A 26,734-nucleotide genomic window follows, 5' to 3' on the forward strand; every position below is an offset into this window, starting at 1 on the left:
CCCCCTCAATCTTTGTTGTGTCATACCTAAGTAAATATTATGTTTAGTTAAAATGAAAATCGATATTTTTTGCCAATCTAAAATGCGAATTAATTAGAATCACAAATATTTTACCCTGTCGTCACGCCTATTTTGATATTAGCCACAAGTAACGTCAAATCCGTATCTCTAACCAAACAGTAGATAGATAGCTTATTGGGGTTGGCTGTTAGTTAAGAAATCCACAGTTTCACAAAGATGGCTTCTGATAAGGAAACCTTGTTCCCTCTAAGTTATAACTTGTTGCTTGAAGTTATCATACCATCTATTAGTTATAAAGCTGAAGATTATGACATTTTCCATTTGCAGTCCGAGTTATTTTCCAGATATAGTCATAATTGAATGTAATCTATTTTAGACTAGCTTTTTGATGACCTTAACTTAGAAGTGACATAATATTGTGAATGTAACCGTTTTTCAAGAAGAGCCTGATGGAAAAAACTAAACACACAAAAAGAAATAAACAATGTCCTTATACCTTACTGTTCTTTATGACTGTGTAAATAAACTGTTGATAAAAAACATTCAAAACTATGAAATTATTTCAATTTAAGAAAAGTAAATAAGCTCTTCAAAGCTTTTTGTAAGCATCAATAAAGTTATTGAAACTGTAAGACCAATTGTCGCAGTTTTTGAAAACTAGCCTAACGGACATGGAATAGATTTTATATAAACCACTAAACATTTAAATATGACTCACATACGGCTATTAAAGTAATTATATAAATGCACATATGTCAGGAATATAATTTACTTGCAATGTCAACTGGTAACTTAATGATTACACGGTATAACTAACTGTGTTGGGGTCGGCTTCTAAAGTTGTTATTTTATTATGAGTGAGTAGGAATTGAAGTAAAATAAAGTCACTCATTCACAGATATTTTACTATATAAGATAATTTTAAATAGAAGGGTATAAAAATGAAATTAAACGAAGTTGGTTAAAAGGTCCGCTAAATCCATTTCACAAAAAAAAAAAACAAACAAACAAACATTTGAAATGAGAATCTCCTTTTTGGTAGGTAAGTCTTTCAAAAAGACCTGTATTCTTACATAAATAGATTCAAAACTAGGGTTCATTGGCATCAATAATTCCCAGCGACTAAACACTATATTCTAAAGTACTATGCCCTAAAGTTCATTCACCTTACCACGATTTACCGTTTCGTCACTAAACTTCAACAATTGAACCATCGTTAACTTGATGAACCGGGGTTATAAGATTTAACGTTCAACATAACATTGCAGGATAATAGGATTAACTGTATACCTGTTTTAGGGTCCAATAAATACCTGAAGCTGAGGTAATGTATGCAAATGAAGTTAAATAGGTGTCAATTTATTGCTAAATTGTAATGATGCAAGCTAGGTCTTGAATTAAGATGAAATTCGAAATACTTTAAATAGCTCACACAAGGATTTGGAAGTTTTCGAATATTATTTTCTGCCTCAGTACGAAGATAAAACCCAAAAATAGGTTTTTATGGGGCATTTGAAAAGCAAAACTAAAATACGTCGTAAAAAACATTTGAGTTAAAGATTCACATTTTCAGCCAGAATTTCCTAAAAAAATAATACAGTGGAATTCATTTTAACCCATCTATACAATTCCTATAAATACAATACACAGCCATGTTTAAAATACACAAAACATCCATCTACCCTCTAATAATGAATACATAATCGCTACATGATCAGATACTACACGATTTCCATATGCAATTGTCGTCGGCGCTGCGCCTGCGACGGTATAAATCTCCCGACTCTATAGATCTGTAGATCATTCAGACAGCGAGTGATCTATGGCCGTCTATGGTCGGAGATTTCCATCTGTCAAAAAGTATGGTGTATCTAGGTGTATCTAGGTCTGTGGTTAAAATGAGGTAAGCAGAAGTGTGATAGTGAACCTTTTTGAGGTTAAGTGCAGATATTGTGATTTCTACTGTAAAAGGTTGTTGCACTTGACGCTTTTGCAAAAATTCTATACTTTTCAAATTAAAATACTTTTGTTTTGGAAAGTTTTTGTTTATATTTCTAACAACAAAAAACATGTCTTAGAACTAGCCACCTTCCGATTTCACCCGCGTCCCGTAGGAACTACTGCGGGACAAAATATAGGCTATGTTACTTGCAGATAATCCCTTCCCTGGTCCCTATCCCTATCCCTGGTAGATCCCTTCTACTGGTTAAATTCTTAAAATCGGTTCATATTTTTCTTTTGGTTTATGCATTACAAACAAGAATACAAATTTTTCCTCTTTACAATATTAGTGTAGATAAATTCAAAATGCAATCCTGATTTTTAACACATTTTTGTTTGTTGTCTAGGTACCACTGGTACGGTAGAGGAATCTCGTCTGTGTTCGTGAGTTATACATGATATTAAACTAATGAAACTCTATAATATTACCCAATAACATAAGGGTTGAGGTCTAATATCATGGCTTTACTCACTAATACAGACTTTTATAACCCTCAGAAAGTCTTCTTAAGTCTTATTCTATTTCTTTTATGATTAAGAACTACCAAAGAGTTCCTGGGTCAGTGGTAAAAATATTAAAAGTGAGGAAAGTGGTTTTGGAGTCAATTATCTTGTAACCAACAAACGCGGTGGGGTATGTTTTTAATTAGTATACACATAGAAATCTAGAACGTTCTCATAAAAGTAAACTATATTAATCATGTTATTGCAACACACCTTATTACACACCATAATCAACAAAATATGAAGCAACAAAAGTCATCAAAAAGACAAACCACGATCAAGCACCTAATAATAATAAGCTTATTACCTAACAACAACCACAAAACACCATAACATTACAAAATAAAAATATCAAACAAAGCATACATACTGATGACACCATCATTACCCATGGTTATCACCCTATCACACAACATAAATGAACTTGCCCATAATGATATGCATTCTCAGACATCATCATCAGTAGAACTGACTAATGCGTTAATCTAGTTGTTAATTGAACCAATTAATTGTATAGACGTTAATGAACAGGGACCTGTGGATCAAGTTGTGGAGGATGATGTATATTAGGATGGAGCTGGGAATGGAATAAAACTGGGAAATAGAAAACTAGATATTAAATAGATCATGCATGAGGCACCGAAAGAAACAGAATGATTAACACTTAGAGCAAATATTGGTGATTAAGCTGTAAGTAAGATGGATAAAACACTCTCATAATTACAAGGCAAGGCACAAAACATACGTATAACATTCATTTAGAATATTTTTCACATGCTTTCGTACACATGGAAAGTTCCAACAAAATTGGAATACAAAGTTCAATGTTCCTAAATTCGTAGTAAAATAAATGTTATTGCAATTAAGCAACTGGGGGTATACCGACTCAAATTGAATCCATAAACCATAGCAATCATGATTCTCCATACATGTATGGAAATTATATAAAAATAAATACACCAGACCATCAAAAGCAAATACATGACATAGAATTTAGGAATGTCTTAGAAGCAACATACGTATTTTTCCTTATTTTCTCTTCACCTAGTTCTTGGTTTACCGGATCAGACTTACTTAACATTCTAATATTCAAATTGAACTACAGGAGTGAAATTATTATAGTCAATTAAAGTATCAGTTACAACACTCAAATCTATACTGCACCTTTTTTTTTTATCGACGTAAAATCATCAAATGACCCCTCCCGCTGTGGGTTAGCAGCGGTGAGGGAGTGTCAGACTCTTACTGACTAAAATCGTCGTGTTCCGTCATAGGCCTTTTATGTACCAGGGCCGCGGTATCTCTTTCGAACAACCCGCAGCCCCGGCAGGCCTTGGCCCTGCTGGGCCCCGCTGGATCTATACTGCACCTGCCCTTTGCAGTAACTGCAACCACTAAAACTGTTAATTGGTTAATAACTACAGCATTATTTACAACACCAATTCTATTTTAATTACTAACAGTAAACACGAAAGCAAAATCGTGCCTTAATTCTGGAATACTAATTGGTTTTACATAAAATAAATGTCACTTGAACGTAGCTTACAAAACTTTTTAGAGAAGTTAAATATCAAAGGTTATTGACGACCGTATATCCATACCATATTGATTTTGACTTTACCGTAGCTTCTGGAGTACATTTAGAAAATAACAATGATTATAATAAACCTACTCCTGTAAAATACACGATCATAAAGACAAAACATAAAGTTGATATACCTAGACGACATAATAACATCTTGTAGGAGACAGCTATTGATAGCTTTTCGAAAGCAATCCCATAAACCGAGCCATAAACTTCTAAAACCATAGCATTATACAATTGTAACGGATGTACTGAGACCCACTATCGATAGAAAACAGCTAAGAATTTATTTGAAAAGGTTTGGCAGGAAATTGGTTTAAGGGACTTGAATTTGCTTCGCATAAAATTATAAGTTATTTTCAAACTTTAACTAAATTATTCCCAATGCGAGTATTTCTCTATTTTACAATTTTACACCGGAATAAAAAGTCCAGATGACCATACTAAGTTCAATTTTCATTTTAGCAGTCTTTAGTTAACACATTGACATTAAAGAGTTACTGCATGTGTACTTTAAGTAAGTATTAAGAGTGCCACACAAATAAATAATAATCCAGACAGTTAAAACATAAAGGGATAGATAAAAGTAACTGCTTATAAAAATGAAAATCAAACCATTACAACTAGCATAACTGTTGACAAAATAAACGGAAATATATGTCATGATAATAATACAAATCACCATAAAGCTGCTTATCAACGGATAATAGTTCAACTTCTCAGAACTTCTTATTATTCTAATAAAACCTAATATCGTAAAGACAAAGATAGCCCCAATCCGAATAAAAAGGTAACGCTAAATGATGATAATATAGAGCAATGTTCCGTATGTCTGATTTTTATCCAACTGCAAAAAAAGGAAGAAGTTGTGAATTCGTCCTAATCGTTTTTTGGAATGATGACAAATTATAATATCATGCATTCAGGTTGCATCGAGGCAAAAACTGATCATTTAAAAAAAAATATGTTTTTTTTTTAATAAACCTTAGAGCTAAGGTTTTCTACATAATATTGTATACTTGTGGCTCTACTACTAAAACATAAACTAAGTACACCTTAGCTTACTATACAACTTAGTCTTAGTAGTCAGCTTCTACTGACAGCAACAACAGTTCATGAAATTAAAAAATAATGAAACCACTATTTAGAAGCCTTGACTCAAATTCGCATATGATTCCCCTAAACTCGACACGGAACACTAAACCATACATCACTATCTTATCATTCTAGATTCTAAGAAAATGAACGACAAAACCCAATACTACAAACTGTCTCACTAACCTAAAATACCAAGGAAATTGATCCAAAATAAGTCTCTCACAACACAACATAATGACGCTGTCTGGCTCTCATAGACTACTCCAACAAAAAACCTTTAACGACTAAGAAATTGATGAGTTCTCTTAGAGAAAATTACTTTAATATTCCCACTGAGGCGTGACCTAAAACCCGTTTGGATACAAGATACAAATGTATCTCAACTATCCAAAAACCTTCAGCAATGACACTATCACCCTAAAAGGTGAAGGAATAAAGAACAAATTCGTCTGAAAAGTGATTGATGACGATGGCAAATGTAAAGTTGTGGCTGCGTTTGCAAATGATTTTTTACCTCCAGCCGATCTGCGTGAGTCAGCGTCCGTTCTGCCAGACATGCCTGTACCATGGCACTTAAATGGAATCCAAGCTATCGTCTACTATCAAAGCGATGCGTAGAATCCCATACTGTATAATGATGTAACTCGGAATGCGGGATTTCGTGGTACACGGAGCGAAAACAATTGACTCGTCCAATAATTGACATAGCCGACATACCGAACTACTGTAGGCCCCACGGGGTTTTTATTTCATCATGGCTGAAAATAGAATTGTTTTTATAAAGCCTAAATACTGTCTAGGCAAAAAAGTAAGTAGGTACACATGTCGATGAGAACGCGTTGGTCTTCTAGAACGTGCAAATTAATAATGTGATAAAATGCCATTTAGTATCTGACTACATTTCTAAAATGAGCAGCTAACAATGCTAATCCAGCAAATTTTCACATCAATAATAGCAATTGCACAAAAATAAACGTCTCTAAATAACTCAAAGAGGTCATAGACACAGCGGAACATGTACCTAATCAAGTCGCCGCATCTACTTCTATGAATCCTGTAATGGCTACTAAAGTGACGTCACAAACACTTGAAGCACACACGTTAGTACATCGGCCTCTCTTAAAGCCACGTGTAACAGTAAAACCAGTGCTAGATATCACAATAGCCCATAAAAAGAAACTTTATGTATAACACAAGAAACTGGTTGTTCTTGATCATCCATATTCGTAACTTCCTCTTCATGTATATCATTCTCACACGTAATTACTTCGGATAATATTTTAAATAGACGTCTAGTATGTGTTTTATGTTTCTTTGTTATTTCAAAGTCTGCCATTAACACTTCGTTTACTTCATTAATACCTTATTTAGTAAGTTGTATGGACAAATTGTTTGGCTTACAACCGGTACTATTAATGGTTAGGATATCCGGTTACGCCACCTGATCCTAAAATGGCTTTACTAATTGCTATACAGATGTGCGAGTTTATCACTTACCGGAACGTTGTTGACTGTATCTTCGGTTGTATCTTTATTAGTTGTCTCATTAGCTATAAAATGTTTTAATTGAACTCATAAATGAACAGTTTTAGCGTTTTTTAATTACCGTCTTTAAAGTTACTTGACTTTTTTTGTGACATTGCATTAAGCATTTTGCGTGGGAATAATGTTAGTTAAAAGTATTTTTCATATTTATAATTTCCCCGACTAACGGCAAAGTTTTTTTTTGTAATAAATAGACAAACAGCTTCTAGATATCTTTCCGACCTTACATAAACCAAAAGTCATTTAAAAAATACTTTTGATAAGTTAATAAATGTCATGTCTCATCTCATTTAAAATATGGTCAAAACTTTTAATATGGAGAAAATTACCGATGTCAATGTCGAGGTAAATTAATGTAAAAAACAGTGAATTTAAGATACGACAATAATATATGGCTGATGAGATTTACTGCTGTTCTGAGACTTCGAACCAAAAATAAGTGGTTTATCGTAGGAGTGAAACTTGTAGTTGAATTTATTGAAGTGTTTCGTCGACAAATCGACGTGTTAACTGTACAATTTGACTGACAAACTGTCTGTACATTCAGTCAGAAAACATTTTGTCGAACGCAATTTACCTATGAGATTTGTAACAAATACTAAAGAGTTAAATGGGCCATATTCAAAAAAATTGTATATTAAAACGTCCAACAGAGTTATTTTTTTTTAAAGAATAGCTACTAGCTAATTACTCTTAAAACAGAATAAACATTTATTTCAGCATTATGAAAAACAAAAATAACGCCCCATAATCCTCAATGAATGATTAATTTTAAAAGAAAACTACAACGTAGAACATTTGTTTTCATATAAGCAATGCGTGTCCACATTCTTGGCGCGACATTTAGAAAACATTTTATTATTCAATATTAGTATTTTAACTGACAAATAATTGATTTCTTAGCAGAGCATTGTGGAACCTGAAGGAATTTGCTAAAATTATCATGAAATATAACACGCAGAATTCAGGAATAATTAATTAAAGCAAGTCTTGATTTCACTTCATTTCTGTTATTCCTGTCTGTTACATTAGTAATTTTAATATTTTTGTAGTAGTTATCAAAAATATTTTACCCAAAACATTAGCAACTGAACTGTCAAAGAATCGACGAATCAAAAATGTTCGGTAATTTTGTTAAGCGCAACAAGCACGAAATATTGTGGTGCAGTGATTATTCGACAATTAAAAGTTACTTATTACTGTGAGACTTTTAAAGTATCGGTAAGTACTTTTACTGTTTTATAACTCAGCTTAGAATAAATGTATATTGACAGTATCACTGTACTATACAAGTTTCGTATAAACTAAGAATTAGCATTGAAAAAGAGATTTTTTTAGATTAGACACAAGCAATTTATTCATATCGGTTATCATATCGATTACTTTTTTCTGTGACGTAACAGATATGAACGGTTAAGGTTTGTTCACAGTGTACGTACCGAGATAAAACGTATTTAATCAAACCTACCACTTTTCTTTTATTTTATAATTTTATAAAGGTATCTTTACGAAAAGTCGACATGAACAGAGTAAATAAAAATCAATCCACTAATAAAATATAAAACTCGAAAATGTTTTCTATCGATATACATTTTTACAATCGATATTTGCAGGTAACATCATGTATTTTAATGGGATAAGTTTGGGATAGTTACCTACCTACGAATGGCTTTAGTTCGGGTATAAGAATTGCTGTGGGGTTTGTTTTAGAATATTTAATATTTATGTATTAAGGTTTTCTTTTTTTCACAGGCAATATGCCACTAAAACCAGGTGGACGACAGCGAAATTATAGAGAACAATTCGAATACTACTATCTACTTATTTTCTTTTAAAAGTGCGTCGTTATATACTGACCCTAATAATTCGTCTCTGTTACTTTTCTGTTATAACAATATAGCTTTCCTATCTGTTTCATATCTGTTTTTTACAATTTTTTTGAAAACGACCCAAATACAAAAAAGTGGATTTACATTCCATTACTATGTCTACTTTTGGAATCTCAACATTCTCAATTTCTCCAAAGTTCGACCAAAGATTATTTTTGGTAAACCTAACTAATTTCAAGGAATGACATCTAACAAACTATTGGCTATAAAAATTCCATTAAAAATAGTGAAACAGAAAATAAATGTCTATGTTTAATTATGTGACATTAGAGCATATATTAAATTGGTCAGCTTCGCGTTGAAAGTCGTGATCAATGGGATTTTTCTAGATTACTTTTGGAGACAACATTAATTAAAAGAGCGGATTAATTTAGCTGTCACTATGCTTTCGAACGTCTATATTTTATAACACTTTTGATGTTCTGCCTCATAGCTGACTTATTTTAAAATATGTCGACTTTTTTTATTGAAAGTATCATCCAACATTGTACTGAAAATGACCATATTCTTTTCTGCAACAAAGCGCTAAAGCGCACACGCAATTTATTATGAACATTAAAGTTTAATCTTGAAACTCATGCTCAAGAATATAAAAGAATCCATTATGATTGTAGGCGAAGGCTAGCTGCCACTTATGTATACTATCTTATCTTTACAACGGTCTTAAAGCCGCACCTCTCACACTTTTTTCAAAAGTAATGTTGCCATAAAGTACTTTCGCATTTTAGAAAAAGTACCCATTATGTCACGTCTTACATCAACGGGCTCATAAATTATTTTTAACTGGCTTCATTAACCTGTATAACGTCATAAACACGTTATGCGCCTGTCACAACACTGGGGAGTATTTTTGGAAAAGGTCACAAAAGGAAAGCGCGCTTGAACGCTCACCAGACACGTATAACTTACTCAACGGAAATTGTTTACACGCACTTGGTTTTAAAGTGACCAATTCAATTAATTGACGCCGGATTTAATCCTGTTAATTTGAGAGGGAGAAAAAAACTAATTTCGCCCACAATGCTCAGACGGCATTATAAAGAAAATAAAAAGTTGTAAAAGACCTCGCGGTATGCGCATGCGACGGTCAATCTTCTCGTAATGTCATTTGTCGATGGAATCAGGACGCGGTGCGGGTTGCGTCGTGTAAGCGAAAGGGACGGAGTATATGACCGTCTCGCCACCCCGACTCGTGAGGCAACATTTGTATTTAATTACTTCGTCTACAGACACTTGATTTACGAATCGCTTAATTTGAAAGTGTTGATTTAAGTTTTGATGAGAGAGCCTGCTTTTCCAGAAGTTATAACGACACCCACGTATAAATCAGTTTGTTTTAAACTCCACCGCCTGAAACACGAGATATGTGAGGACATTAAGATATTTATGACGGAACAACTGTAATTTTAGTGAGATAAAACTACATGTAAAGCAAGGATACATTAGTAGAATTTACCATCATAAAAACTCAGTCATTTACTGTCGCTCCATAATTCCATTTAAATTCCGACGCAACATCCTCATTCGATATAATTGGTTATAACAGTCCGGCGCTGCGTACAGCACAAATTATATTATTATCCTTAGCTAGAATAACTTCAAGGGTCGTTAATGTGTAAATCGATTGCCATGCATGGAGCGCCATGCGCTGTCGCATACTAATCGATGAACGACACAACAAGCGTTATAATCAAAACAATATTAACATTCCTCATTGTTGTTGCAGACTTGGCGGCGATACGTCAGCTGCTGGAGAGCGAGACGGGAGGCACCACCTGTCCCAGCTGTAACATGCCCTTTGACAAGGGCAAGAAGAGGAAACTGATCGACACCTGCGGGCATGAGCGGTGCTACTCGTGCATGTTCAGGAACGAAGCGTGTCCGTCGTGCGCGAGGAGCAACCAGGCGCAGAGGCGGCCGGTCATGGAGAGGTACACGCCGTCGCCGCAGCGGCAGGAGCCGGACTGGCAGTCCCCCCACCGCTTGCCCAAGCCACCGAAGCAGCCCTCCAGCCTGGCCCAGAGCTGCCCCACACCACCGCACACCAGGAGAAGATTCTTCCTGAGCCCCAAATCGTTGCGCAGTCCGTTCGGGCAGCGCGCGCGCCACTCGCACGACAACCACGTGCCCCTCTCCGGTAAGTGGCCGCACATTAGCATACCCGTGGGCCTGCGCGTGGTAGCCGCGGATTTGCATCGTTGCGCAAGCGGCTGCGCACGCAAGCTACACTTCATTGATGCCTTCTTGGGCAAAGTTGAAATCTCATTCACAAGCAGGGCGCGTAGCACCTCTCACTTCGATGGCCCGTTTTATGAGCTTTACGAAAACTGCGAGGTTCCGCTGCGCCGTAAATAACAGTGAGTGACAGTTGCGACACGCGCCCACGCCGCGCCGCCGGATGTACGTAGGGGTTCCTTAAAGGACCGGTTGTCTGTCTACTGTATTTATTAGTTAAAGTATAATTCCGTACTTTTGCAACGCACCCGCGCAGACAGCGGGCCGGCTGTGAACATTATCTCTGTATCTGTTACATTTTCCATTTCCATTAATTATATCATTCCGGTCCACCAGATTTCTTGGGTAATTGAAATATACACTTCGTTCACAGCTGTGAGTTTCTTAATAAACTATTAGTATCAATTCGCCACGGCCCTTGCCCCTTCACGTTTGTGCCCGGTCTGTCGATTGCTAACGTTTCTATCTGTCGATATGAATAATGGTATCTCTTACAATTTGTAATGGTTGGTTAATGTGCCGAGGTGCAATTAATTGGCCATTGGCGCTCGATTGGGATCGTGTGATAGAAATTTGGCTTTACGTCAGTGATGATGGATGCGTGAGAATGAACTGGGTGCTCCAACAGGGCTGCCGGAGGAAGGGCCTCGCAACGCGGCGTGGCACAGCCTGGTGTTCAATAAGATCAGGTCGCTGTGGTCCACGCACTCCTCAGTGCCGCAAGGACTCAACCAATTGACAGGCACGAAGTCTTAATTTTGCATTGGAATGTGGATTATACCGATGTTGCTCATTTAATTGCAAATGGTGACTTAGAATCGATTATTCCTATAAAACATTTTGAGGTCGTAAAGTGTTCAGCCTTTGTGGAAACGATTTAGATTCGACAGTTCGTTTGCTAAGCATACATTGAATAACTTATTGGTTTTGTTTCCATGAATTGTATCGATTGATGGATCGATTAATGTAGTATCGATTGTTGCGGTAAATGAACACATCGGTATTCAGTCCACATTCCCTGTAGCACGGTCGTCGTCTGATTTTTGCACACCTTATTGCCTGTTCGCATCGCTCCGTGCGTTTGACACATAGCTTAGAGTACCGGTTTTGTTTTACCCATGTTTATTTGCATTTTGTGTGGTTTTTGAGTTTTGTTTTATTTTTAATTTACAATAGTAACGCTTGAACGGTTTTTTGTTATTTGCATACTCATTTGTAAATAGGGTTTTATGTTTTAATTGTTATTCACTAAACTATAATGCCATGCTAACTTAAGTCATTTATATGCACATAATGTGATTAATTCCATTAACCGATAATTTTAAGCCGATTCGATCATCATCGGTTCGATTTCATAACAACACATTATTCGGTTGAAAAATGTCACACTCACGCATGAGTCATGGTCACATAGTAAATACGATGAAGACTTGAACAATCGATTCTTTGATCGAGATAAAGAATCGGTGACAAAAGTAGCATCGATTTTTGGGCGAGATATTATCCGATGATAAAACTTGATGGGGTATAGGTTACGAGATAAGCATCGAAGAAATTATAACTTTCAAATTGTGATTATTTATTGAATAAGAGTTAGTGAAAAGCAATCAATGTTATTATGTTATATGTTTCTTTGATATTTCTCTATAATGGATAAGAAAGTTTATACCTCTCATGTTTCTATAGAACAAGTAAAACTGAAATTCATTCATTGTGGTCTAAGTACGCTATCGTTTTCAAAAGCGAAACCAATGAAAATGGAAGCAATTTAAGTAACAATCATAACATGAAAGTAAGATCACACAAAAATCATCTTGTCAACTTTAACGATACAGAAATTCACACACCACATGCAGAAGAAAAAGTTGAAGAACTACACCAAAAAAAGTACAAAACAGAAAACAGACTTAACACCAATGACCTAAAATTGCCAGACAGAATCACTAAAACGTGGGTCGTGCATGACGTAGGTACATTTTACTACGTAGGCCGCAGAGCCTTGTCACCGAAAGAAACAAGTGAAGGCGGGTCATTGTGTAACTCAGTCTAGTCAAGCTAATCTATATTAGCTTGATTGGCCTTAGATAGGCCGTGTGTTCTGTGAAAGGGTTTAGCATATAATTTGTTAATGTAGGTTCAGTTTATTTAGTGTTGAGAATGGTTCCTGTGAAGTTTATTTTTGACTAGACTAAGTGTCAGTGTATCTTTCTAGATGATATACTTGTTAAGTATTAGTTTTAAGCATTAAACTAAACCTGGACTTTTAAGTCTAAATTCGCCAATTCGACTTTTGCTCTAGTTTCTTGGATGAACGATCATTCCTTCTGAGCTGTGTGAGAAGTTACCAAAAAATCATGTAGGTCTATCATATGCTGGCCACTATTATCAAATTCATCATCTCCATCTACAACCACCTATTCAATGATGATTAAAACAACAAGAACCAAACCAAAAGAGACCTTACCACATTTATCTCAACCCTTCTTTTTCCTTGACTGAGCTTTACAGTTCATATTGTCAGCCTTAGTATGGCTTCTGTGAACGTAACATTGTATAAGGTGCAAGTTATTGCAGTGTAGGTGATATTATTGATTCTATAATGCGCTCCGTTATTGGATTAGACAATCTGGCAAGGTTGGTCACTTCATTATTCAGGTGTTGAGTATATTTGTTGTCATATTTTGGTCCTTTACAATACTTTTGGTACGCAGAGCTCCGTTAGTATCCATTTACAAATCTGGGACGCATTTTGCTGATTTCTATTTCGAAGGGAACTTTAACTACAGCTATATTTCTGCCATAATTTCATTCACTAATTATATTTATTGTTGTTATTGCTTCAAGTTTCTCATGTTTCATATGACCTAATTCTTGGTAACACCATTGACACATTATGAATCATGATCTCAAACAAACAATTGTGCAAATGGAGTCCCTATTGTAATCTGATTTCGTGAAAGAAGATACATGTTTTGATTAGCAGTGTTGAAACCATTCTTAATTGAGAAACATGACTAATATTAATCAGTTTTCAGTTTTTAATGCCAGTTTTAGCTAGGAGCTATCCCTAGCTAAAACTTTCATGCCAGACACTTCCAGGGAACCATATTTTTCAACGGCCACAATGCTTGATATACTATTAAACATTAAACAGAAAGTGATTTCACCTTCGTCCCATAGAAACTACCAAGAAATTCGCTTATAATCTCCCCCAATAAATGGGAAAACAATCACACCAGTCAAGTACTTTTTAACATCGTTCAAACATATTCTTCAGCTTTAATATCTATTAAGATGTATAAAATTCCTCAAATGAATTTTACCTTAGTAACTACTCTACAATAAAGCCTAACACCTGAACCTCTGCCCATATCCCAGCTAAATGAAGTGTAAAGTTCACCACACGAGACATCGCTTCCGTCGTATCGTCCGTGTGAAATGCCATATTGTAAGGTCAGGTTTCACTACTTGTTTGGGTTTCAGTTTTGTTTATAGAAGGTGACCCTAGTGTATGTGGTAATGCGGTTGAACAATCATTTAGTTTGGTATCATTAATTTCACGTTCGTGGTTGTCATGTGTTAAATTGTCGTCATCGTATGGATTACTACCTTAAAAGTCAGCTTTTGGGTTTTGATCATGTGCTATTTCTAAATGTTAACGTGTACTGTAGTAACAATGAAAGTTCTAAGTGCGATTTTACATTAATCAGCGATTTAATCTGTGAGTCTGTCATTGTGCCCTTTTTGATACGAATTACATATATGATTACTTATGCGATTGTAACAATAATCACCAAAGTGATAATACCTCACTATCCAAGGAAGAGCCACTTTGAATCATTTTGTTGCTCAGATCAAACCGAATAGAGACTCAACAGGTACTCGAATAATGAATAAACCTCTCAACGTCCATCAATTAATGCCTTTTGAGCATCATTACGAAACAAAAAACGGTCTACAGCTCATAATAATACCTAACACGAATGTAGCCTTGACAGAGTTCGCATCAACAGGTTGTAAATGTTGTAATGTTACAACAATTATGTCATTCGTAATGTCAGTGAATTGGCAACACTGAGACGAGTCAAGGGTAACATTTGTTTGATGCAAAAGGTCATTGGTATTGAACATGACAGTGTGTGCTACAATGTTTTATGCAGCGGCTTTTACTTTAATGTTTTGTGCTGTTGTTTTGTTTCACATTTTGTTTTTGACAGTTGTATCATTGTCTTGTTTAAAGCTGTCTGATTACTATAAAGTCTTTTAACTTGACCATTTATTGATTGAAAACTATTACATGTTAGGTTTGCTTTTGAAATAACTGATCCTGTTTACCCTCATTTTATTTAGGGGCTTTTATCAGGAGCAATTTAGCTCCATTGTACCTCTTTATATTGACTACTTTCTGGTCTTAGTAATTCAGTATTATATTTTCTCCATGGGTCTATCGTCTTTCCCATAGACAGCTCTAGTGTCAATTACTTTTGCATACCTTGTAGATATCTTTCACTAGGGATTACACATGTTTTACACCATCAATTCCCACTAGCTTACCTTCCACATTACTACTTCCTGACCTTTTTACACCTTCAACAAGTTACATATCAATCTTCCCATAATTACATCATTCAGATTCCCATTCCCAGATCATCACTGAACACCAATATCTATACACAATAACGTTCTTATAGGTTTCAAGCTCAATGACTCTGGAACAGGCTTTCGATGCGTGGGAGTCGTTTTTATCCGTGTCCCGACCACATCCCATCCCTATGGATCAATGGGAGTAGGAAGTGGTATAAGTTTTTGCTTGAACTAGACTTCAATGTGAGAATTTGTTATGGATGAATGGGAGTTTATGGGATCTTTGATGATTGTGTTATATGTATGTACTAAGTTATTGAAAGAATCGTGTTGAAATATATTTTTAGCAAATCTTGCAATGTTTGCAGGCTTTCTTGAGACTGCAGTTAATAAGATCAGATGTTACAGCATTGTTTACAAGGTAGTTGATATGATCTGTTTTACTGTAAAATAGACTACATTACAGCTATGTAAATAAAGTTCGATATACATGCAATACATAAATGACTAAGTAAAAGCTGCGAAATGAAAATTAAAATTTCTGTTTTGATCGATTCGTCAAACATAAATCAAAATCAATCAAAACAGAACGCTTTTGAATTGAATTCTTATTTTTTAATTAGATACCATAATAAATTGAGTACAAAACGAGCACAGACAGATATACTCCACAATCATAATGAATGATGCGATCATTTAATTCATTCACGGATTGAATGAGTGAACTAATTGAATCCGTTCGATCGTGATGGTCTAATTATTTAAATAAATTACTTTTGCTTCTTTTATCATTCGGTAATGAATTAGTAGTTATCAATTATTCTTTTTAACTTTCATTTTCTTGTTTTCATTGATTAATATAGTTATTAGAATTAGAATGTAGGCTACTGTGGAAAGTGTGAAGTACAATTTATACTTGGTTTTGAAAGTTTAGACGTACTGTATGGCTGAGCATTAAAATTGTGCTGGAGTCATTTTCAAATTCTTATTTGTAGAAAAGAATTAGCAAAATAGTCCCAAAATAAATAAGCTCACCAAAGCTTAGGCCTCCCCTTGAATGCTTCAAATAATTGTAAAATAACGCTCTTTTAGATTGGGGCCACAAAACCAGTGATAAAAAGGTCTCAAAATTATTCATTAAGGCAAAATCCTTGAAGTAATTTACCACATTGTTAACAGCTGACTCATCTTAAGCTACACCTTGAGAACTTCATTAACCCGTCTTAAAATCACATATAATTTTGCAATTTTGTGCATATTTAGAGCTAAGATTAACCTTTCACGCTAGTGCAAAGTTGACAAATGCCAAGCTTACTAAGAGGCTGGCATTTTGTTAAATGTCTTTATTTTAAGGACGTATTAAGATATTTGAATTAACTCATTAATTTATCTTATGTGTTGGCAACTCAATACAAAGTATGTTTATTAGTTGGTTAAATACGTTCTTGTGGTAATGAGTTAAAATATACGATGACTTTTGTATGGCTTGTAGGTAAATTAGAATGCAAATTGATCCTACCTATACCATCGTTGAAATTTTCTGGTAGGTATGATGTTTTCTTATAAATTGCGAGAAATGGTATATTAATGGTATTTATTGCATAAGTATTTATTTAAAAAACATTGTCAATCTTTCCAAGACATTATTCCTAATATTAACAACTTCCTAATGCCATCAATAAGTTCAAAACTAAAATCACAAAAAAAATATGTCCCAACGAAAAAATGCTCGCTAAATCGCTTCCTTCATAGCCATACAGTAGCCGTATCGAGTGTAAATCTCGGAACTTCGCCGTTCCCACGCGGTCGCTTCCGCACCCGTCCTGAATCTTACATCGGACACCGACACGACCGATATCGGAAGCCTGCCAGTATGCTTGACAGGATTTTGTGGCGAAACTGCTTGCGTTTTAGTCAAGTTACTTCTAAGTCAACTGCCAAGAAGGGTCATGTTTTTAACTAGTACTGATTCGATTCGATGATGAGTAAATATGTATGTAGATCCTTGGTACTTAGATTATGTGACAATATTTTATGAATATAGCATTATGTGAGACTTAAACATATGCCAAGGTAAAAAATGCAGTGAACATTTAACATGATTTTACCAAAGTTTTTCAAGGCGTACCTAAAAGGTTTATTAATTTACTTAAATACATATCAATATACCTACAGATTTATCTACTTACTACACTTTTTATTTACTTAATGTCAACTTATTTCTTCAAGGTAATTTGCACCTTCAAACAGAGTCAACAATAATTCCATAACCTTTCTAAAAACTCCATTAAAACAACAATAGTATCACTATGTTTTGCTATATTACATTCCCAATCGCTCCAAGTGATAATACCTTACCTTTCCTGTGATAAAAATTTCGCTTTTAACATACAATGAGGCAAAAATCATCAGCTTTTTAATACCAAATAAGGAGTCGCTTCGACGATCTCGTTAATCAGTTTTGAAATGTCATGGGAAGTATGAAACAAAGGGTATTTGTTGGTAGAACAACGTGGGAGGTAAAGATCTTGTGGTAAGAAATTATAGGTCTATTTGTTTAAGTAATGTGTAGGATTGTATCGTCAATTTGAAGAGTTGAAGTGCAATTGGTTTTAAAGTTGGTGTCGTACAAGTAAGATTAACTTGGCATAACAAAGTAAGAAGTAAGTCTTTGCCAGACTAACAGCCAGTTTCTTCATCAAAAGTAAAAGTTAAAGTAATGTCTAAAGTAAAAGTAACGGTCAAATTCGTTTTTTCAAAGCTAAAGTGACAGCAAAACTAATAGAAAAATTGAATTTGACCGTTACTTTTATTTTAGACATACTTTGACTTTTACTTTGGCTTTAACTTTTGATGAAGAAACTGGCTGTTAGTGATCATGGTTAAACTATTAAATAAGTTCTTATTTTAAATAGATCTTTGCAGGCTCTCATGAAACGTCACAATAGTCGTAATAAGTTTTTCATATGAGGAACCGGCAAGAAAGTCCATGGAAACTTTTATTTTTTAAAACATTCACAGGTTTTTCTACATAATTCTCTAAAACTCTCTTCTGTATAATTGTTGTGTGAAAACCCATTACCATATTTATGAATACATCATTTGTTTATATCTAAATGTGTGTGTGTAAGATGCGTATTGCACGAATGTGTGTGTAATCTTAATTATGCATGGAGTTCACATAATTATGATTTTTGTTTGTTTTATCCGATCGTGTTTTGTTTGTGTTTATTGAAAGCTTGTGAAAAGCGGCATGTATTGTGTAAAAAATATACATACAAACTTTGTTATTTAAGTTTTTATGAGATGTTATTGTACGCACATTGTTTATTTTCGCACTTTCTTGTTAGAATGTTTATAGTTTGTATTTTTGAAAGCGTGTGTCGTGTTTTCAATTAGTTATTTGTACGGTTACATTTTATGAAAGTCGAAGTTGTAATGAAGTTTTGACTGAATATAATGTTCAGTTACAAATTGTTTTCTTAAGTATTCTAGTAGATAGTATTAGAATGAGAAGTGAACTCACATTATAATTCACATACTTAGGACACGAAAATATTCTTTTTGTGTCACTTATGACCGCGTATCGTTCATAAAAGATAAAACAAATGAAGAAAAAAATATAGAACGACCTGATGTTCCAATTTCAAAACCCCAATCATAATCCAAATCTAAAATTGTCTTAATTTCCTTCACAGATGACGAAGGAGGCCACATCAAACAGGCTGGTTACGAATCCAGAAGACAGAATGACTTGTACATGCGACTTGGCTTACTTCTGGGAGAGAGAAGAGGTGCCAGGAATAAAGCTAGAGACAGCTGTACTTCTTTGGCTTCTCTTGACGCACACACTCTTGCATCGCATAATACAAGCCCTGTAAGTATTGGATTTATTTTTCCTATACCCACCCTAAAATGGAGTAGGTCACAATGTGACATGTGTGGTGTGTAGATTGAAAATCAAATAAGAAACCATAGCTTGATGAACACCAATTGTAACGTTTTTAATATTTACCTCGATTACAATATTAGTTGACAATATTTATATTGAACCCTCAAAAAGGCTATATATATAGGAATATTTAATTCATATTTACTGATATTTATGTTCTCTTTACTTGAAGATGTAACTATGTATTCTCTTCCTGTGCTCCTTAGTCTTTTGTTTCCCGAATAGTATCAAAACAAGTAACTATTATAGTCTTTCGCAGAATTGTTTATCTACCTTTTTCATCTTTTGTATGATTTCTAACACCAACACAATTCCATTTCAGGTATCAACTCTCACCGGTTCATCAGAGGTGGAGGTAGCAACCCCACTGGGTCGCGACTCGCTTGGTTCCTTAGCATCCATGTCACTGTCAGCAGCCAGCAACTGCTCATCATCCAGTCCTGGCAGTCGACGGCATTCTGTTAACAGTAAGTGTACCTACCAGTAGTAAATTGACCTTATCATAATGGCTTAATTTCCCGTTTGGTAGATTCCTGTTGACTGTGGCTTAACCACTCAGCCATGAAGGGATCTTTAACTAGCTAGTCTAAAATAGCACCGTCTTAGACCATAGTAACGTACCAACCCAAGTACCTAAACAAGTAAAGTATCCTTTCACCTTTTAACTTAAGGATCATTAACAGACATCAAAGAATTCATCATTAGAGTAGCATTGAGACTTCCCATAACCAGTGAAATTAAGGATCACAATATCTTCTAATCCTTCAAGCCAACTCCCGTCACATTAACTCCCATCATTAGTATTAATAACCTATCGTTAAAGACTATTCGTCAGTCTGTTAAACTTAATTAGTGTAATGAGGTTTCGTCTATATCTAACCTACTTAACGTTTTGGAGATTGAAGTGGCCAGTCATTAAGGCACCACGCCCTTTGCTGTCGATAACACCGCTCCCTGGAAATGTTATTAGCTTCTGACACGAGGACCTTACTGCTACTCTTGATCTATATTGTGAAGGCATCAGGGCTAAAAATATACTGATTTCAGTTTGACGAAGTTGGGAGTAAAATGGTGTCTGAATTAGCAGGTAAAGAGTCAATTATGAATCCACAGTTATATAAAGTAGCTGTGTCATATCATCGTAGTGACTTACATATCTGGATGATTATTTTAGTTTTCCTTTGGTACCTAAATCTTCACCACATACCAGAAAAACTATCTCATTTCATGTTTTTAAAGTATTGACTTATTTTTTTCTAGCACTCCAAAGCGGTAGATCAGACGAACTAACACGAATGTCCAGTGGTTTCTTCAAAACAAGGAAAACAGCAGCCAGACGCTCAGCCAGGGTCAACAGCAAGCAATCAACATCATCGTCAGAAATCAAAAAAGGTTCATTGTTATAACAAATTAATATTTTTTCACCAACTGTAGTTGGACCAGCAAAAAGAGTGGAAGATTTTAATATAAGCACTCGAAATTATTTTCGTATAATTAGATTTGTAATTAAATATTGGTCGGTTTATTTTTAGACTGCTTTGGATGCAGAAATAAGTTTTACATTGTACAGTTTCATATATACAAAATTAAGCAATGAGTTGCATGAATATTTTAAGAATAGAATCTAATAACGTAGACGAATTTTAATTAAAAAAAATGCAATTAATAGTAATTGCAGAGACTTAAAAATTATACCAAGAGATAGAAAAATACAATAGCATCAAGAGGATTTAATAAAATAATTAATTTACTTGCATAGGAACCTACAGACGATGTGTATATATGAATCAGTAGATAAGTTCTAACATCATGTTATATTCCACAGTTCATCCATCACCGCAGCTGACGTTACGGCCGCTGTTTTTCGAAGTACCATCGACAGACAATCAGACGTACTTCTCGGGAAGACACTGGCTCATGAGAGATATGGAGAAAGCCCTGGACTCTAGTGCTTCAGGTTTGTATAGTTTAAAAAACATATCTAGCAGAAGATTAGTGTTTTCCATAAAATTCTCAGTTATAGTACTCGGCACGTCATGTGTTTTGTCACCCATATTTTCTCCCACGAAGCTTTTGAAACACTTGTACGTTTTAGTCATTTCCAGTTTTGTTGTTGTCTTCCTTATTGTCACAAATAACTGATTGTATTTTTTCTGACAATTTAAATAAATTGAATAACTAAGTCTCTTACATATTTATTTCCTACAGGTATCATAGTATCCGGCTGTCCAGGCACAGGGAAGACGGCACTCATTCTTCAACTGGTGGAATACTCGTGCTTTGGTAGGAAGAGGAACTTCGAGTATGAAGAGTTACGGGAACAATCAGACATCAGGGAGATGTTGCCTGAGGAGCTGACTATTGGCATCTTCACCCATCTGGCTTCGCATGTCGTCGCTTATCATTTTTGCCAGGTAAGACATATTTTAGATTAGATATCTTTCACCAATTCAGCGATAAAACATGCTCTTAAAATTTTTACACAAGGCATTTTTGTCGAACGATGAGAAATACGCCACCATTAAAAGCCCTTCCTAATTATGCTGGTATTACTCATTAATAAATTCTTTTTTTTCAGGCCGATAACAACAGTACGTGCCTCGTGGGTGAATTCGTGCACTCGTTAGCAGCTCAACTCTGCCAAGCTCCCAGACTACAAGCCTACAGGGAATACCTCCTCAGCGAACCACATCTCCTTGCTTGCCTCTCCCTCAAAGAATGCATCGCTGATCCAGACTTGGCTTTCATGAGAGGCATCATTGAACCTCTAATAATCTTGAGGAGGAATGGAAGTATAGATTCTTCAAACAGCATCATTCTTGTCGACGGGCTTTGTGAAGCTGAGTACCACAGACCTGATCATGGGTACACCATTGCATCATTCTTAGCCAGGCATGTACCAGAAATGCCTTCATGGCTGAAGGTCGTGGCTACCGTAAGGACGCAATTTCTAGAACTGTCAAAACAGTTGCCGTACACAAGGCTAAGTCTGGATGAGTCAGACAACGTTCACAAAGATCTCCTGGAGTATTTTAACACTAGACTGCAAGCTGCTCCAATTATAGAAACGAACATCAAGTGTTCGACAGGAAAGTCTGAAGGAGTACACAACTCGGTGATGAAGTTCGCTCAATATGTACTCCACTTAAGCCAAGGCTCATTTTTGTTCCTAAAATTAATCCTAGATCTACTTGAGAGAAGTCATATCGTGGTCAAATCGACAAACTACAAAGTGGTGCCTATATCACTGGCACAAATATTCTTGTTGCAATTCAATCTACGGTTTCCTACAGTACAATCGTTTGAGAAAGTCACTCACATCTTAAGTGTCTGCTTAGCAGCCCTGTATCCACTAACACTGGTTGAAATTTATTATTCAGTAAATTCGTTACTTGTCAACCAGTTCTTACCTTGGGATGAGTTCTGCCACAGATTTGAATCCCTCACCGACTTTCTTGTAAAGAGGATCGACAACACCTACATGTTCTTCCACCCTTCGTTCAGGGAATGGTTGATAAGAAGAGATGACAATGAAAGCCCTAAATTCCTCTGTGATTTAAGAGCAGGACATTGCGGTATAGCATTCAGATTATCAAGGGTACAGGCTCCTTTGGATTCAGAGAAATCAATGGAGTTGGGACATCACATATTGAAAGCTCACATGTACAGAAATATGGGGCCAGCGCAATTGGGACTGTGCCCAAGAGATTTGCAAGCAATGTTGGTGGCTACAAGTTCGGCCAATGTTGGTGAAGCTATTGCCAATTTGAGGAATATTTACACGCCAAATGTCAAAGTATCTCGACTGATGCTTTTAGCTGGAGGATCTCCGAACCAAATTACTGAGTGCCTGGGCAATGCACCGTTGTTATGCATGTATGCTTATCAAGGAATATTGGCAATGGTTGGACTATTGATAGAGTTTGGAGCTGATATGGAAATGACAAACTCCCAAGGTTGTACAGCCTTATCTTTGGCATGCCAGAGAGGACACACTGATGTGGCGAGGAGACTTATAGCTGCAGGTAATTAAACACTCAGATGTACTTATAAATAATTTTATTGTCTCCTTCATCTTTTTAGATCATTCTAACATTTCTCATGTATCATTATTCTACCATCTTAGTCACAGGATAAGGCTCGGAAGATGATGATTTCATATTGTTTTTCGTTTTTGCAGGAGCATCGCTAAGTCACACAGATACTGCAGAACAGACACCCCTAGTACACGCTGCTAAAAACGGCCACAGAGACACTGTAATATACTTACTAGGCTGTCAAACTGGCAACGACAGAAACTCCTTAGACATCGACGATGGTAGCATTGAACAACTGGTCCCAGGATCACGACATGCTTTGATAGCTGCAGCACAGAATGGGCATCTAGATATTGTGGAATATCTTTTGGATACTGCTGAATTAATTGTAAGTAGTCAACATTAACTATCCAAGATACCAATGTAGCTAGCTCCCTTAGATCTTGTGAACTATTTTGGAGGAACATAATTATGAACGCAATTCTTCAGCGTTTGAGTCTGGCAGTTGCTGTGATGCAATAATCACGTTTCTTTCTATATTGTTTCGAATAATTTTCATTTCTTTTTCCAGCCGGATGGTATATGCCCAGTAACAGGCGAGACTGCACTAACCGCAGCTTGCTCATCTGGCAACGCCGCAATCGCTGACGCTCTCCTCATTCGAGGAGCTACACCATATTCCTTGAATGCTCGTCAACTGTCCCCACTAGCACTAGCTGCCAAGAATGGAAGATCAGCTCTTGTGTTAAGGCTTTTAGATTCTGGAGCTGATGTGATGGGATCTGGAGGAAAGATTCCGTTGATATTAGCAGCGGCTGAGGGTCATGCTGATGTCGTTGATATGTTATTAAATCAGGGTGAGTTTTTTATCAGTTTATAACTATACTATATACATTAGCAATGTGATTCCATATTTTACAACATCGGTACCATTCGACGTACGGTACGATTATGTACTTTATTACATAATACATAAGGCCTGAAATATGTGTTTTCTATAAAACGTTTTATTCTTTGTATTAGGTGCTGACCCCGATGCAGTTGATGGTGATGGAATATCAGCTCTGGGATGGGCCTGTTTAAGGTCGAGACTACCAACCATGGTTATGCTGCTTGATAAAGGAGCTACTATAGGTAAGATGGCATATAGGTAGAAGTATTATGTCTCTGTTATTTACTTCTCATTTATGAAGTCAGCAATGATGAGTTGACTATTAGTTACAAATTCCTTTGCATCTGACAATAATAAAATTCATGTATCTTCCCTTAACCATCTTACACTTTTCAAAATGGATATTCTAAAGATTCTCTTTTTTCTCAGATCAACCAGATGGCAGCGGTAGAACACCACTGGGTCTTGCGTGCGGTGGCCCATCAGATCTTGTCGATATATTGCTGGAGAGAGGAGCCTCTTTAGAGAGGGTCGACCACAGTGGTCTGAGACCTTTAGATAGAGCTATCGGTCAGCGAAACGTTCCCGTAAGTATTGAAATTTTAATTATTTTAAAATGAAAATATTTAGTTGGCATTTTTTTTTAATATTTACTATTCTATTATTCTTTTCACAGGTCGTTAATTGTTTTCTGAGGAAAGGCGCTAAGCTCGGTCCAACAACGTGGGTTATGGCTTCAGGCAAACCAGAATTCATGTAAGTTACAAAAATATATCAGTAATCCAGCAAATAAACTTAAACCATTTTAAAATACAAATACAACAAATGTTATATGCTTGTACCTATACTAACGCAGCAACAAATACGATGAATTCTTAATAATACAAATTCAGAAACTTTCAATTACAATGGAGATTCATCAGCAGGAACTAATAACAATAACCTTCCCCAGGCTAATACTGCTGAACAAACTACTAGAAGACGGGAACCTACTATACCGCAAGAACAGACCTTCGGAGGCAGCCCACCGCTACCAATACGCGCTGAAGAAGATCAATCCATTGATCAGTGACGAGGGGTTAACGACCCCTATCACTCAGCCGGTGCCTCAGGAGCACGTGTCAGCATTTGTGCAGTTGAAGACTAATCTGCTGCTCAACTTGTCGAGGTGCAAGAGGAAATTAAACGTGAGTGCCTTATTTTTTATGTAGATAAGAAATAAGTTATTGCTTGACGAAATATGTATTAAGAACGTTTAGAACTTTAAGGCAGAATTCCGTGGATAGCGGCTACGACAGCCGCGCGCGGCTTACGACAGTCGTCGGCCGCGCGCGACAATAGTCAACCTATGAAAATGTATGGCACCGTTGCCGAGGTCCGCGACAGTTGCCGAGGTCCGCGACAGTCGCGCGCGGCCGACGAATTTCGTAAGCCGCGCGCGGCCGTATGCATCTCAACATGGTCTAGCGCTTAGTAACATCTATATAATTTTAGTAAAACCAGAATTGAATTGTTTTTTATTTAGTCGGCAAAACTTTCTTTTGTTTTCATTACAATACAAATGCTTTTGAATCAGTATTGGGTAGTATCCTTCATCATTTCTACTTTTTAAAAATAGGGTCGATTGGTAATCTATTTTCATAATACAGCCACAGCAATACGTCATCCTCTTCTTCTTCAAGGATATCAATTAGCACTTCGACTAGAGGGAACGGACGAACAAAATCTACTAATTTCAACACAATGCCGCGCGCTTACGAAATTCGTCGGCCGCGCGCGACTGTCGCGAGCCTCGGCAGCGGCGCCATACATTTTCATAGGTTGACTATTGTCGCGCGCGGCCGACGACTGTCGTAAGCCGCGCGCGGCTGCGTAAAGGGAATTCCGTGGGTCGCGGCTTACGCAGCCGCGCGCGGCTAACGACAGTCGTCGCGCGCGACAATAGTCAACCTATGAAAATGGCGCCGCTGCCGAGGCTCGCAGTCGCGCGCGGCCGACGAATTTCGTAAGCCGCGCGCGGCATTGTGTTGAAATTAGTAGATTTTGTCGTCCCTAGTCGAAGTGCTAATTGATATCCTGAAGAAGAAGAGGATGACGTATTGCTGTGGCTGTATTATGAAAATAGATTACCAATCGACCCTATTAAAAAGTAGAAATGATGAAGGATACTACCAATACTGATTCAAAAGCATTTGTATTGTAATGAAAACAAAGAAAGTTTTGCCGACTAAATAAAAACAATTCAATTCTGGTTTTACTAAAATATAGATGTTTAACGCTAGACCATGTTGAATGCATACGCGCGCGCATCGACCTCGGCAACTGTCGCGGACCTCGGCACGGTCATTTCTATTTCGCGCGGTTGACTTCGCGCGCGGCTGTCGTAGCCGC

At 36.3% G+C, this 26,734-nt stretch overlaps 1 protein-coding gene across 4 annotated transcripts in view; it reads left to right on the forward strand.

Moving 5' to 3' along the window:
* Nucleotides 1-26,734, forward strand: part of LOC110371964 (protein TANC2) — a 185,107-nt gene that overhangs the window by 156,351 nt on the left and 2,022 nt on the right. For 2 of the 4 annotated variants that reach the window (XM_064035398.1, XM_064035399.1), the window contains exons 2-15: nt 10,370-10,780; nt 11,507-11,620; nt 19,161-19,339; nt 19,737-19,881; nt 20,675-20,806; nt 21,240-21,371; nt 21,623-21,828; nt 21,993-23,439; nt 23,595-23,839; nt 24,023-24,308; nt 24,475-24,585; nt 24,773-24,930; nt 25,020-25,099; nt 25,296-25,530. In XM_064035398.1, the coding sequence (XP_063891468.1) occupies nt 10,370-10,780; nt 11,507-11,620; nt 19,161-19,339; nt 19,737-19,881; nt 20,675-20,806; nt 21,240-21,371; nt 21,623-21,828; nt 21,993-23,439; nt 23,595-23,839; nt 24,023-24,308; nt 24,475-24,585; nt 24,773-24,930; nt 25,020-25,099; nt 25,296-25,530 (3,881 nt within the window). Of the gene's footprint in view, nt 1-2,384; nt 2,407-10,369; nt 10,781-11,506; nt 11,621-19,160; nt 19,340-19,736; nt 19,882-20,674; nt 20,807-21,239; nt 21,372-21,622; nt 21,829-21,992; nt 23,440-23,594; nt 23,840-24,022; nt 24,309-24,474; nt 24,586-24,772; nt 24,931-25,019; nt 25,100-25,295; nt 25,531-26,734 lie in introns of those variants that run through there. The other 2 variants (XM_064035400.1, XM_021328452.3) reach the window with 2 other exon arrangements.

The sequence above is a fragment of the Helicoverpa armigera genome, chromosome 7 (assembly GCF_030705265.1).
Source record: "Helicoverpa armigera isolate CAAS_96S chromosome 7, ASM3070526v1, whole genome shotgun sequence".
Classification (NCBI taxonomy): Eukaryota; Metazoa; Arthropoda; class Insecta; order Lepidoptera; family Noctuidae; genus Helicoverpa; species Helicoverpa armigera.